This window comes from Hypomesus nipponensis, chromosome 8 (genome assembly GCF_054491055.1).
Source record: "Hypomesus nipponensis isolate SF chromosome 8, ASM5449105v1, whole genome shotgun sequence".
Classification (NCBI taxonomy): domain Eukaryota; kingdom Metazoa; phylum Chordata; class Actinopteri; order Osmeriformes; family Osmeridae; genus Hypomesus; species Hypomesus nipponensis.
In genome coordinates, this window is record NC_140368.1 from 15,463,903 (window position 1) to 15,479,338 (window position 15,436).

General features: G+C 39.6%; 1 protein-coding gene across 1 annotated transcript in view; it reads left to right on the forward strand.

The window, feature by feature from the left end:
* Nucleotides 1-8,776: 8,776 nt before the first annotated feature.
* The window catches only part of LOC146275296 (uncharacterized), a 52,296-nt gene continuing 45,636 nt past the window's right edge, over nucleotides 8,777-15,436 (forward strand). Inside the window, exon 1 of the mRNA XM_084703259.1 lies at nucleotides 8,777-8,997. Within this exon, the coding sequence (XP_084559385.1) occupies nucleotides 8,955-8,997 (43 nt within the window). The 5' untranslated portion in view covers nucleotides 8,777-8,954. The remainder of the gene's footprint in view (nucleotides 8,998-15,436) is intronic.

Sequence of the window (15,436 nt, forward strand, 5' to 3'; positions counted from 1 at the left end):
ATTTGGATCACGAAAGTCTTGAAATTTGAGTGGGAATGTCGCCCGGTAGACTGCATAGTCGGGCTGCAGCAATCTCTTCACATCATGTCACAAAGTTCATAATTTTAGTCAATTCTACATCTATAAAGTCGAGCTGGGCAGCTTTCAAGAGATATGGAAATTCTGCTTTTAACCAGCTGGTCCGATATTTTTGACGTTAGCATCAGTCAGACTCGGGTCGCTCACTGGCAGTGTGCACAATGTTGTATTTCACTCCATTCTACACCAGAAACGTCTGGGAGGACGGCCTATTTTAGAAACGAGCCTGCTAGCCAGCATCTCGGATTTCTTTAACCAAACCTGTTTCATTCATCATTTGCCTGAGAAAGCGACCTACGTTAGCCAGGCTACTTTTGCCCAAGTCAGCCGAGTTTTGCCTGTTCACTCCATTCTACCCCCAAAACATCAGGGAGGACTGCCTGTTGTAGATACAAGCCTGCTGAAGATAGCCAGCATCTCGGATTTCTTTAACCGAGCCTGTTTCATTCGTGATTTGCCTGAGAAAGCGACCTCCGTTAGCCAGGCTAGTTTTGTCCGATCACTTGGTCAGGCTATTTAAAGGTATCGGGGTCAAGTGACTTTTGTGCATGGACAAGTGAAACGTAAATGTAGGACAAGTGCCTCAAAAAGTTTGTCAAGCCCTGAAATCCAGTGGCCAGAGATATATGATGACCTGATCGACACTCCGAGTGTAATAGACCCGGTAGAAGTTTGTCTTTTGCAACCGACATGTGCAGTTGAGCCTGCTTTACAGTCGTGTGACGTAGGGTGATAATTGGTCTATAAATTGCTTCTTTCAGCTAAGAGTCTGCAGTGTAACTTTGCGAGGGCCCCTGTTCTCGCCACAAGGCAAGATCTGAGGCGTGCGTTTAAGGGGCTCCTACACATTTAATATATTAGCAAGTCATAGTAAAATTAAATGTAATCAGTTTACTTCTTGAAGTACTTACATTATTTGAAAGTGCACTTGAAAGTATTGCAAAGTATGTGAGAGCAACTTTACCCAGCACGAGATAAAATAAGTATTTGACATCGGCTGCATGAAACAACCGGCAAGAGTTGCCGCTTGCAGTCGGAGAGGAGTTAAAAACAGCTCCTTTAAGTTGGACATTCCTGCTTCTCGTTGTTTGCTGCGTTGACGTCAGACATCAAGTGCTGTTTGCTTACTTTATCGCTGACAAACTGCATGGTCGCGAATTTCATTGTTTTTGCATAAGAACTTGCACAAACCAATGCATGGAAATTTGTCATTTTATGTATTGGGCTATGTTAAACTATTTTTCCAATCTGCAGATTGATAATACAACCATAACTCAACTAAACTAAATCCTTTCTTCAACAATAGTAGGCTATTGGCTGTCAGAGTTAGGTGGCTAAGGGGTTAGGGAAAATGCAAAATTATGTTGTGTCCTTGGCAGGGACATAGCCAGAATTTTTTTTTGGGTGTAGGCCTAGAAAAATATGGATAGGCATCTTTTCATTTTTTTTTTTACTTATCTACTTTGCGAGGTGCATAATTTTTCGGAGATATTTACGTTTTTGGGTAGGCCTTAGAACAAATTGGTGGTTACGCCCCTGGTCCTTGGGCAAGCCACTTCACCCTACTTGCCTCTGGGGAATGTCCCTGTACTCAGCGGCGTAACAATGACTTGGCGGCCCGAGTGCAGATCTCACCAACGGGCCCCTTAACCGACCTATCGTCGGGCGAAATTATTGAGTGTTGATCTTAGCGAGGCGCATGGAATTGTACTTATCAGTGTTGCGTCTAAACACGTTCATGAACTTGCTCATAATTTTGGTGAACGTGAACTGAACGTAGCCTACTGTATTACAGCCTGATGAACGATACTTTGCAGTGGACGCATTCATTCTGGTGTCGGTGAATGGTACGTTCACTCTTTTTAATTTTGTTTAATAAGGTGCCAGATTTCTAGAGACTTCCAGGCTAAAAACACACCGTTAACAGTCTTGTGTCCAGGGTTACCCAACCTGTCAATCGCTGCGTGTTCTTTCTTTCTTTCTTTCTTCTACTGTCTATGCATGGCAAGTGTGAGAACGCCGAATTGCGTAGAGGCAGAGAGCGGTATTGCAGATGGCAGCCACATATTGAAAACTAACTTAGTTCATTATTTGGAGCATTAAACTTAGTTCAACATTTTGAATTATGAACTACGAACTGAACTAGTTCATGTAGAAAGTGAACTTTCCCAACACTGCTTATTACAATACACATTGTGAATTGATTGATTACCCTTACAAAAAAGAAGTATACTTCAAGTTTATTTTGTAAGTATACTTAGTATAAAAAGTATACTATTATCACATTACTTAAAGTATACTAGCAGTGTACTTATTTATATACTTTTTTGTACTAAGTAAACTGAATTGGCCCACTTTTTAGGTCATTTAGTACACTTTAAAGTACACTTTAGTATATTTCAAGGTTTACTTTTGAATACTGCAAAGTAGCCTGTGTAGTGCACTTTCAGTTCATCAAATATACTTAAGTACTTCAAAGTATACTTTTGAATACTCTAAAGTAGCCTGTGTAGTGCACTTTCAGTTCATCAAGTATACTTCCTAAAGAACCTCAAAGTATACTTTGCAATACTTTCAAGTGCACTTTCATTTAATGTAAGTACGTCAACAAGTAAACTTCTAAATGTAATTTTACTATTATTTACTAATGTATTTAAATGTTTATGGGCCCCTCAAACGCCTCAGATCTTGAGTCACTTGGCGAGAACGGGGACCTCATAATAATTTACTGCAGATTCGTAGCTCTTCACTGCATACTCTAGCCTGACGTTGTCATACTCATAATTCTAGTCAGAATATGAGTCTGAGAACTCTCCGTTGGGCTTTGACCACGGGCATGTTTCAAACGAGCCAGGAAAACAAATGCCTCTTCGCTCAATTGGATAGACCTACAACCAATCAGAGCAACGTAATATGTTGTTTGTTCAAAACGAATTCAACTTAAGCGCTCTTTTGTGACGTGGGTGATTACGTTACTGTTGATCATCTGTCCATCATTGTATAAAGCCCGCCCTGGCAATTTCATACGCCCAGATTCAGTTTTTCTGTAGTTTTCTGTGGTTGTAGGTCTATCCAATTGAGCGAAGAGGCATTTGTTTTCCAGGCTCGTTTGAAACACGCCCCGTAGTCAAAGCCCAACGGAGAGTTCTCAGACTCATATTCTGACTAGAATTATGAGTATGACAACGTCAGGCTAGTTGTTCCCCAATACGAGACCCTCCAGACCCAAATTCCTGATCAAATTTTTTGGTGGGCGGGGAGAAGTTGTGCTGGCAGCCAGGCTATGTATACTCAATAACATTCCAAGAATCCAGCTGTTCTTATCAAATGTAACAGTGATTTAACTCATGGTTACAATGGTAAACCAGAACAACAAAGACAATTACCACGCAACAAAACTCTACATTCTAAGCAGACACATTTAAAAAACAAAATTCATGAAATTACATTTGTATTTCGAACAAACGGCAAACTTCTCAGCAAATTTTAACACTATTTACCGCCTTGCATCATGGGAATTGACTAGCCAATGAGCCACACTATCTCCATTATTTCACGTCGTTATTTCATTCTTCAGTCAGTTTGACAGTATAACCTTCAAATTCTCAAGTAGCTTTTTTTTTTTTTCCATTAATACTCCAATTGATAATTATTTGTATAAGAGTATAGGGTTTCAGAATGTTTTAGCAGTAATTAAGATTACAGCTTCAGTAACAAAAAATGATTAAATGTGCAATGCATTAGATTTTCATAGACATGAATAATTAGAATGAGATGGATCTAAAAAATGTAACCTGTAATGTACTTTAAAATTATTTTGACTGTTTTTGCTGTATAATAATAGAAAACATACATCCTACTCCAGAAAAAAATGTATACCATTTTCTGTTTCTAAGCATACTTCTTAAAAGTACGTTATTGAGTATGTAGTGAAGAGCTACAAATCTGCAGTAAACTATTATGAGGGCCCCGTTCTCGCCAAGTGACTCAAGATCTGAGGTGTTTGAGGGGCCCATAAACATTTTAATACATTAGTAAATAATAGTAAAATTACATTTAGAAGTTTACTTGTTGACGTACTTACATTAAATGAAAGTGCACTTGAAAGTATTGCAAAGTATACTATGAGGTTCTTTAGGAAGTATACTTGATGAACTGAAAGTGCACTACACAGGCTACTTTAGGGTATTCCAAAGTATACTTTGAAGTACTTGAGGAAGTATACTTGATGAACTGAAAGTGCACTTCACAGGCTACTTTGCAGTATACAAAAGTGAACTATTTTCAAAGCATACTTAAAAGTATATTAAAAGTAAACTATGTTCTAAGTATACTTCTTAAAAGTATATTAAAAGTGAACTATTTTCTAAGCATACTTCTTAAAAGTATATCAAAAGTGAACTAAAAGTGTACTATCGATATTTTAGTATACTTATAGTATACTTTAATATACTTATTTTTTGTAAGGGTAGCCATGATGAGTGATTAGCCTATCTAGCGTTAGCTATTTTCCAACAACATCCTGCACATTGTTTTCAATATCTAACCTGGCTGCTGCCTTATGCCTATATGTGCATTTAATGACGTTTAATAGCCATGTCTAAATGCATTCAATAGGCTATACCAGACAGTAAACGTTAGCCTACCCTGGTGGCTGAGTTTCACTCATTGCTGTTGGGCTGGGGGTCAGCCGTAGCGTCCTTTTGAACACCTCGCCACAAATCCAAATGGAGATAATTTTGCCAGCTTTGCCACCCTTTCATCCTGCTCTTTGCGTTCGTGCCGCTTCTTGCAGCCACTTTTGTGTTTTTGAATGAAGGGCATGGGGTAGCGTAACTGCAATTACTCAACACACAAGGCAATGCAACACAACAGGATGGCAAACAATCACAACGTGTGGGTGGGCTATAGAATCGTTGACAACATATTACCCAGACAATATCACTTAATAAAAACGAGATTTGTTTCATTCAGCAAAAGGCAAATGAGGCAAAATGAATGAGGCTATTTGCTGTTGTTAAAACTGACCATTGTTAAAATGTTTATTGGGCAGGTGAGAATAACTGACACCATAATTGAGAAATGTTTGTGAATTGATAGGACTGGATCATATGTTAACCTTTCTGTGATTTACGCGGAGCGAGAGGCCTGGTCAGTTCTCACTTGAGATCGAGGACGGGCCCCCTTTCGCCACGGGCCCTAGTGCGGCTGCACTCCCTGCACTCCCTATAGTTACGCCACTGCCTGTACTGTAAGTCGCAATCGATAAGAGCGTCTGATAAAAGACTAAATCAGGGCTCTCAAGTTTTGAAGACAGGCAAGAGTGACAATTATTACGCCTATTTGGAAAGAGATGTTTATAATGTGACAATATGTCAGTCATCGTGTGATAACAAAAATATGACTAGGCCTATTTTACATAACAGACAAAGTATTGCAAGTTCCTTCAGAGGTATTGGGCCTATGTTAGTCCCGCGCTGGGTTTAACCTGCCACCTCTGACATACCAAGCGATTTTTCCAATTGGCTATTGTGTAGACCAGGGGGGGCGCCAAAGAGTTTCAGGGGAGGCGGCAAGTATATATATTTTTTATTATTGAAAAAAATATGCTTTCTGGAAAATTATAATTTGGTAGATATATGGAATATACATATTTTAATGTCATTTAATCATTCTCTCAGTCTGGACAGCATGTGAAGTATACTTGACACAAAACATCTTTAGCTAGCGGTGACAGCAACTTTGCCGATAGAAAATGTCTGAACCCAGCAGAAAGCGCAGAAAATATGACTAGGTATATATAAAGTTGGGATTTTCTTGGATAGGGCCATACGATGTTCAAAAGCCACAATGTGTGGTCTGCAAAGAGGCTAACCCTAACTGAGGCATCATATCTCGTTGCATTACGTAGGCCTATTGCAAAGGCGGGTAAGCCCCACAGCATCGGCGAAACGGGCAGCGCTAGGGAGGGGCTAGCAGGTGCTTCAGCACCCCCAAGAAAGACCAAAGCACCCCGATAGCACCCCCCAAAATATTGCTTGTTTATTAATAGTTTTCAGGCCATCGGGAGAATTCACAGTGGGCCGCTCTGCCCGCTTATAAAATCGGCTGCTTTCTCTTTGTTTTTTTCACACACTGAATGAAAGGATATGTGTTAAATTTGTTAAGTTACTGTGTGACTGATAAGTAAGCTAATGGGCTACACTAGGTTTTAATCTAAATAAGCACATTATCACACCGTGCATTAAAAAGTGCAGTTTTCAGTTGTCGCGCATGCTCTCTTTCTCAAACACAAGTGCCTGTACCAAGTGTTTGCCATGGAGACAATAAATATGGAGTTAGATTAGTTTCATAATTCAAACAAACAAATGTAACACGATTCAAACAAACGTAACACGATTCAAACAAACCTAACACGATTCAAACAAACGTAACACGATTCACAAATGTATTTCGTGATTCACAAATGTAACACGATTCACAAATAAATGACCCCCATTACATTTGTTTGCAACCTGACAAACACAAGTTACAAATCGGAGAACACGAGTTACAAATTGGAAAACACGAGTTACAAATCCCTGCAGTCGTTGGTGTGGATTTTTGGAACTTTCCTGACGCGCTTAGATTCACAAATGCATTTTTTCTAAAGTATATTCTCTGCAGTCTATCAGATCCTCTCTTTCAATTTTAGCCAATCACATTAACGTGTCTGTGGACTTCAACAACCTGCCATAATAATGCACATCGTCTCCTTCAGATCACAAGCAATGTCGTCTGGTAGCATGTAGGTGAAATATTGCTTGTTAATCAGGGACAAGCTGAAACTAATCTAACTCCATAAATAAACCATCATTTATTGTTGTGGAGGGAGTTAGCTAGATTAAGCTGATAAGAGAAGAATAAAATAGAAGGGAAAAAGATGCCAGGAGGAACTGAAAAAGCCAGGTAAAAAAAGAAAGATCTGTCACTTCATAAATCTAGGTTCCTGCAAGGGTGGGAAAAATATGTTTTCTCAAAAGCCCTGAATCTTTCAGGTAAACATTTGGGTTGTAATTTCCGGAAAATATAAGAATATGAGTCCAACTTAATGTTCATATTAAGCTAGGCTACATAAAGCAAAAAAAAAATTTGCACTGAAATTAATGCAAAAAATGTTGCTCGCGCACCATGCACGCTCGCATTAATGTGAAGTTACGATTTCACCTCACATCAAAACCTTGACTAGGTCTTAGGTTCGGGTGCGCATTTCTCATCGCCTCTTGTCCCGGGGCAAGGTCCTCACCCGCCTGTGTGACTTGCGTGAGGAAGTCCTCCTATTTCTCGCCTAAAACAACTCTCCGTTGGTGAAACACATGGAGGACATGAACTGGGTGACAAGGTTAGCCTATTTGTCTGATATCTTTGAAAAGATAAATGTGCTCAACACTTCTTTGCAGGGAAAGGAGTGCCATGTATTTTTGGTACATGATAAAGTCGAGTGTTTTTTTTGGGGGGGGGGGGGGGGGGCACCATCGTTACTTTCTTGAGCAATTAAATATATCTCTTGTTCTGGCTGTTTTGTGATATGCATGCCTAAAAAGAGCATACTATTTCTATACTAAAATAATATCTGCATTATAATTATTATGACTATGATGATTTTTCATTAAGCTATTTTTGGTGCCCCCTCAGCACTTGGTGCCCTACGCGCAATGCGAGTGGCGGGAGCGGCGGCACTGCCTATGTTGATCCCATTTGCTCGACAACAGAACTGGAAACAACTAACGTTGTCATTTCAAATGATGTCTAGTCAATCTGTTGAAAACTGTGTTGTGCAGACACAATAGATTTATTTGTATGTTTTTATTTCAAGTCGCCACCTTCGATGTTTCAGTGAGTTATGTTGGGTTATGCTCTGCAGCTTCACTGGTTGTAAACCAACCAATCAGCACGCAGCTCATCTATATATTCATGAGCATACCATAGAAAGAAGAAACCCTCTTGTTTTATTCCAGAGCTATTTCACAGGGTGCATTAGGGCGCATAGAACAGCACCCGGGACATTTTCAGCCCAACCAATGTTACATACCCTATTCGGAGACCTTAAGGAACAGTGTGAAATACCCCCCAAAAAATCATTCTATGACCCCGTTAAAATGGGGGAGGCCCCGGTGACTTCATGTTCTCTCAAGGGAGGCTCACTGTCTTACACTTTGAAAACCCCTGGTGTAGACCCTTTCTTTTTTGGGGGCTGGCTGATAAGTGGCAGGCTCGACTAAAATGCGTGACACTTGAGAGCCCTGCCGCAATGTTTTGGGGGCTATCTTGTTATTATCAGTGACCTATGCTCTTTGTAAAGCTCTCTCTTGGAAGTCGCTTTGGATAAAAACGTCTGTCTACTAAATGAATAAATGTAAATGAGAAAGTGAACGTATTTTCGTATCAGATAGTGTGGTCTTAACAGATTGTGAAATACTTAACACACTCGCCAGCGAAGTTAACACGGGTGAGATACGATGTGAAAACTTCCGTCACACTCTGCCATGTTCTTCCCGTTGACGGTAAGGGCGGGACTAGGGAACTGTTCCGAAAGACTATTGGTCTACAATTGGTCTACACCAATGTTGTTGTTATGGACTGGTACAATTCTATGTCAATCATGTAGTTGTGTGGTGTGCCATGGACCTTAGCCTGAGACTATCCAAGAGGCGGACGTAAATTTGGGTTAGAATTGAAACCTCGTATGTCCTTGTCCATCACTGCAGACAATACATATAGATACATACATATATCTTTATATCAAACATCTCGTAAAACATTGCTAAATTGCGTTGCTAGCTTTACCAACATTATTTGTGGACTATCTAGCAACTGTATAGCTGCACTTTACTGACATGGCTCCAAGTAGGAGGAATTCCAGAAATCCTGCCAAAAAAGGTCAGTACCCTTCACCAAAAAAGCTACATTAGCTAGCCTGAATAGCACGATACGTTAGCTGGACAGTCAGTACTTCAGCAAACACTGGAACTAGTGCACTAGTTCACTCTAGCTGCATTCTTGATAGTGTCGTTTTCTTGTGGTTTGCTGGTGATGCTGACAACACACTGAACGCTACAGAAAGCTAGGTAGTAATCGCTGGTTATTATAAGAGATGTAACGCTACCAGCCGGGTAGCTTGCTTCGTCAGCATCCACGTTTTTGAAGAATAATTGTAAGAGAATCTGGTCACACACCTGTGATAATACCAGCTAAAACAGAAAGTAACGTTCATATTTTATGTGGCCTGCTACAACTGCAATTCTTTCCCTCTTCTGCGATGACAGTGTATCTTTCTCCAGTGCACAGTATTTCATCAAGACCACCCCTGGAGAAACGGATGTGTTAAAACCGAGTTTGCACGTTTGTGTGTTTTGTGTCCTTTGTGTTTATAAACTTACATGAGTGTATAAAAATTAAAGAAAAAAGAAGTATTGCTTATCAGAGACCGAGCCTGCAGGCTATCCATGGCTAGTTCCTTGTCTGCAACTAGACATTCGCAAACACAGGTTCTCAGTTTGTGAGGTGTCAGTGCTTGACCAAGAGGAACTGAGAAAACACGTTTTAATATCACGGTTACGGTATGTCACGGTATAGTAATTATTCTGTGAATTTAATTAAGAAATGGTACAAAATAACCATACCGTACTTCATCATCACACAATTATTTATTACAAAAAAAACAACTGCATGACACAACACTTGAGTTAAAAACAAGACTCAAAAGTATGGGGATGAGCGTTCCCAGCTAAGTAACACAGTTACGTTGCCCTTACGTTGCCGCAACGTCACTCGTTGACCAAACGATTGGCTCATCCATAATGTCCTCCGACAAAAATTTCTAAATGAACGAAAGCGATCAGTCTGAGTTTTACTATCCATATAAATTTGGTTTTGGCGTATCAACCTCGTTAAAGCTCGGTCGATACGTTAAAGCCTCAGTTTGATATTACCAGGCATGACCTCACTCTCAGTTAGTAAGTAGTAGGGCTGTTAAAATGGCAACGTTTGAATATTCCCTTCAAAAAACATATATTCGAATTTCTGGTTGCGCATTGGGTACGTCATAACAGGACAAGTTAATACAACGAAACATAACTACTTGTACACTGTAGGTAGGCCTAATTTACTTAAAGGGGCAATTGACTGCAAAACCGATTTTACCTTGGAATAGTTGAATAACCACAGTTCGGTGGGTAAAATAAACATACCGTGAATATCAAAGTCCATTCACACCTCTTTCCTATTCAAATCTCAAAAAGAAAAAATTTGGCTGTAAAACGCTAGCTTTTCAACAAAGCTACCGGTCCTACGTAGGACCGGTGATCGCCCTCTTATTGGCTCTGGTCTGTATCTTTCTCACGCCCCAGAATTTACATCCAGACCAGCCTGAGATAGCGTCTATCTCCGATACTAGTTTAGCTGCGCGCTGCTCTGTGTAAGCTACTTATAAGGAATTACAAAGAAGAACGTTTTGAATTATAACAAGGATATTGAAAATGGACCACGGTCGTAAATGCTGTGTTCCAGGCTGTAGCCTACAGGGAAGGCTAACAATCACAGTCTTCCCAAGCCAAGGAGCCAAACATTCAACAGGCATGGCTGCTGTTGTCTCATGAGAAGATCCCGGCGAAGTTCGACACTCAATCATTCATTTGCTCTGGACATTTCACCCAAGACAGTTTTGACAACCTTGGACAATTGCAAGCAGGATTTGCTAGGAAGCTGAACCTGGAAAGAGGTGCTGTTCTGACCGTATGCTCATTGCAACCGCCTATAAGGACAGTATGATGTTGTGCTAACAGTTATTAGCAATGCTAACGTTTCCTGTATAATATAGCATACCAGGTAGAATGCTAAATACAGTTCTACACACATTAAATGACTAGCTAGACTAGCTGTAGTCGGCATTAGAAGGGGCGCTTCCGAAAAATAGCCAGAAAACGAACAGTCTGGCTTATTGCTAACGCCTGTCTAGATAATCTATTCGAAAGAACTGGAGAAAGGCAGGTGCTTGATACAGGATACGGTACCATTGCTAGTAACTGTTACTAGTAACACCTAGACTGTAGGCATGTAAACAAGTTTAGCTTGCTAACGCAAGAGCATAGGTAGAATGTGTGATAATTTAGCCTAGTTTATTGGCAGTGGGGCTAACGTTTATGGAGGATTATAGGGGCCAAAACTAACTAAATAAATATTATAACACAAAGCTTAAATAAATTAATAATTATATTATGTAATGCCTAATTGACAGACAAAATCTATAAATTACAAATTAAATGAAACACTAAATATATAAATGTTACATGTATTTGTGTGTGTATATATATATATATATATATATATATATATATATATATATATATATATATTAGTGCTGTCAAACGATTAAAATATTTAATCGCGATTAATCGCATTAATGTCATAGTTAACTCGCGATTAATCACAATTAATCGCACATTTTAATCTATTCTCAATGTCCCTTGATTTCTTTTTGTCACATTCTTTTTTTCAAATTTTAATGCTCTTATCAACATGGAAAAGTGGTTCGGATTGCTTCGTGCCAATATTTTTTTTATTGAAAACAACATAGCAATCGCCTGGCTTTGACGAGGGGGCGGAGAATTCGCATCAGCTGTGTGCTTGGCCATCAAGTGGTATTTCAGACTGGACGTGCTGCGATGATAGCTCAGTTTACAACGACAAAACACACAGATCACTGGTCTTGTCAATGGAACCATTTGGCAACTTTTTAAAAGTAAACTCTCCATTCAGAATCTTATTGGCATCCATTTCGGCATCTCGCACTCGCCATCCACTCAAAACGTAACGTTAGCCTACTACAAGAGAATGTCTAATATCCGTAAACGGGCTCTGCTACTACTCTTTAGCCGGCTCGCAAGCCAAACAAGTGTTTGTTTCTCTTTAGCCGGCTGTGTTTGTGGCGCGCCTGTTGTTTTGTTTCCGGTCTAGCTAGATCCGGTGTGGTGTTGTAGTTTTTCTAAAGTCGGTAATTGTTGCAACAGCATGTGAAAAAAACTACAAAGTCTGCAAGGCCAAAAATAGCGTTAATCGCGCGATAAGAAAATTGACGCCGTTAATTTGGGTTTGCGTTAACGCCGTTAATAACGCGTTAAACTGACAGCACTAATATATATATATAACGTCACTGTGTCCAATCCCAACCGGTTTTTAGCTAACATTCTGATAAAATGCCACTTCAAATATTGATAAAAATGATTGTATCACGTTTTCAGCTGATTTACTGATTTCACGTTAAGCTTTAACTTCTTACCTTTCGAACTAAATATTGTAAAAAAAATTATAGAGTTAGCTTATCCTTTACTAGAGCCGGTAAAAAGACGCTGGCGCCGGTAATTTAGCCTATTGTCCAAACCCCGTTCGGGTTTGGACAATAGTGGTTTACAGCGGTCGTGATTGGACACAGTGACGCTATATATATATATATATATATATATATATTTACATTTTAATGTGTTCACATTTATTTATTTATACTTACATTTATTTATTTATAATTACATGTATTTATTTATACTTACATTTATCCACGGTGTAACTTTCTGCAGCAAAATAAATCCGTCGTCCCCCGTCACCAAGTCAGGGGGCGGGTTAAAGCCTCTGATTGGTGAATGAACAGTATTACACACCAGGCAGACTTCACCAGTTGATCAAGCTCTCTTCAATCTAGAGGGATCCTCTATCGCCTCACTCTACAGCTGCTAGGGGTGTGCAATGGATAAATACAGGGCCAGTATTGCCAATACTGATACTTTTGGCTTAGAAAAGCAGTTAATCTACTTTCGTGTCGGGGAAAGCAATGCCTCATAATTGAAGTGAAGTGAATGAATCATCAATGTGAATATTTGAATGAACTTTTAAAATGTTTCCTTTAATTAATTGTACATGATTATGATCAAAATAAAACACAGGACAACGAGTTTTGTCAAAAATACTGTTAATGTGTGCCGCTGAGTCGTGTTACTGCACGTACACGGCAACAACTCAGCCTGGCAGGGGAGGGGCAAAGTGAGTTTGAGCGAAGTTAGACGGTGTTTGCACAACCACTATGATGTAAAGGGCGTTGTGTACTTAGTGTGGAATGAAACTTAAGTATCGACCTTATCACGCTATCAATCAGGCTGTTGATACCAACGTTGGTATCGATTGTTGCCGGGTTTCCCAACCCGGCCACTGTCGGTCTTGAGATCGATTTGCCCACCCTTATGCTGTATCATCTTGCTGAGGATCGTGAACACATTTTCATTGATGTCTGTGTCAGTTAGGGCCAATATCATTCCGATAATTTCAGCGAAGCTCTCAATATGATGTAAAAAATAAGTGAATTGGCAGGTGCCTCCATCTCTTCAGCTACCGCCAACATTTCGACCACTGTAGCATTCAATATTTCATTCATTGAATACGCACAAGGTGCTGCCATCTTGGAATAGTCAAAAGCAGTCAATTCAAGTTGAACCACCAATCAGAGGCTTGAACCCGCCCCCTGACTTGGTGACGTGGGACGACGGATTTATTTTGCTGCAGCCAGTTACACCGTGGATAAATGTAAGGATAAATAAATAAATGTAAGGATAAGTAAATAAATGTAAGGATAAATAAATAAATGTGAACACATTAAAATGTAAATATATATATATGTACACACAAATACATGTAACATTTATATATTTAGCGTCTCATTTAATTTGTAATTTATATATTTTGTATATCAATTAGGTATTACATTATATAATTAGTCATTTATTTAAGCTTTGTGTTATATAATAATTTATTTATCCAAGTATTTATTTATTTAGTTTTGGCCCCTATAATCCTCCATAAACGTTGATTCATGTTCCTGACTGTGTTTCATTCAAATAAATAACCTGTGTAATGTAAATCTACAATTCAAGATGCATGTTTGTCCAGATCTTGGTCATGTTATTTTTCAGCAAGTTATTTAGAGCTAGCTAGCTAGCTAACTGAAGCCGAGTAGAATCAGGATATGGTTTGGTTGCTAAGCTGTAGCCTAACGTTCTACCCACCCAAGTCAATCCAGTTTGTTTCAACAACAGAAGTGGAAACAAGTAATGTTATCATTTCAAATGATATATAGTAAATCTGTTGAAAACAGTGTTGTGTAGACACAATAGATTTATTTGCATGTTTTTATTTCAAGTCTCCAACTTTGGTGTTTCAGCGAGTGCTGCTGTTGGTCGTGTTGTGTTTTTGCTCCCCAGCTTCACTCGTTGAAAACCAACCAATCAGCGCGCAGCTCATCTAAATATTAATGAGCATACCATAAAAGGAGAAAAGCTAGTGTTTTTTCCCGGGAACTTTTCAGAGGATCTGTCAGTGGGCATAGAACAGCACCCGGGCCATTTTCAACCCAACCAATGTTACATACCCTATTTGGAGACCTTAAGGAACAGTCTGAAATACAAAAAAAAAACTGTCAATTGCCCCTTTAAGTTTAAACATATTTGACAAATTACCTACACAAAAATAAGTAAATGAACTAATGGCCAAGACCGCAGACCTTGGCCTCTCGATCGCACACATGCAGTCTTACATTACATTACATTTAGTCATTTAGCAGACGCTCTTATCCAGAGCGACTTACAGTAAGTACAGGGACATTCCCCCAGAGGCAAGTAGGGTGAAGTGCCTTGCCCAAGGACACAACGTCATGTGGCACAGCCGGGAATCGAACTGGCGACCTTCTGATTACTAGCCCGACTCCCTCACCGTTCAGTCACCTGACTCCCAGTCTTTCTTTCTCTCCTGCACCGTCGCGCTCTCTGCGCATAGCGGTGTAAAATGAACGACAACAATAAACAATGCAATGAGTTCTGATCAAGAGTTTTGTGCGAGCAATTTAAGGTTGCGATTCTTGTCCCAAATATGGCAGGCTTCATTCAGTGATTGAAACAAATATTAATTACATTAAAGTTTTACAGTACAGAACCGACATTGAACGCTCCGAGCGAGCTGTGCTGTGGTAAACATGGAGATGTAGTCTCAAGTTGTTAGTTGTTGAATTGTAAGGTAACTCTAGCTTAGATAGTTTACACACTACTTTAGCTGTAGGATCAACAAGTTAACCATCAACTGAGCAAAATCTGAAATATTTCCAGACATCACTTTTTAGTTTTTTGGGGGTTACAATCACTTTCTGCTGCGGTCAAGCTGGGTTCTGCACTTACTGCCATCTTCCACGCAAGTCAACTGTCAGCAGTGAAGGCTGATTTATACCTCTGCGTTTTTACACACACGCACACGGGGAACGCCCTCTCCGTCAAGAAATGCCCTCTCC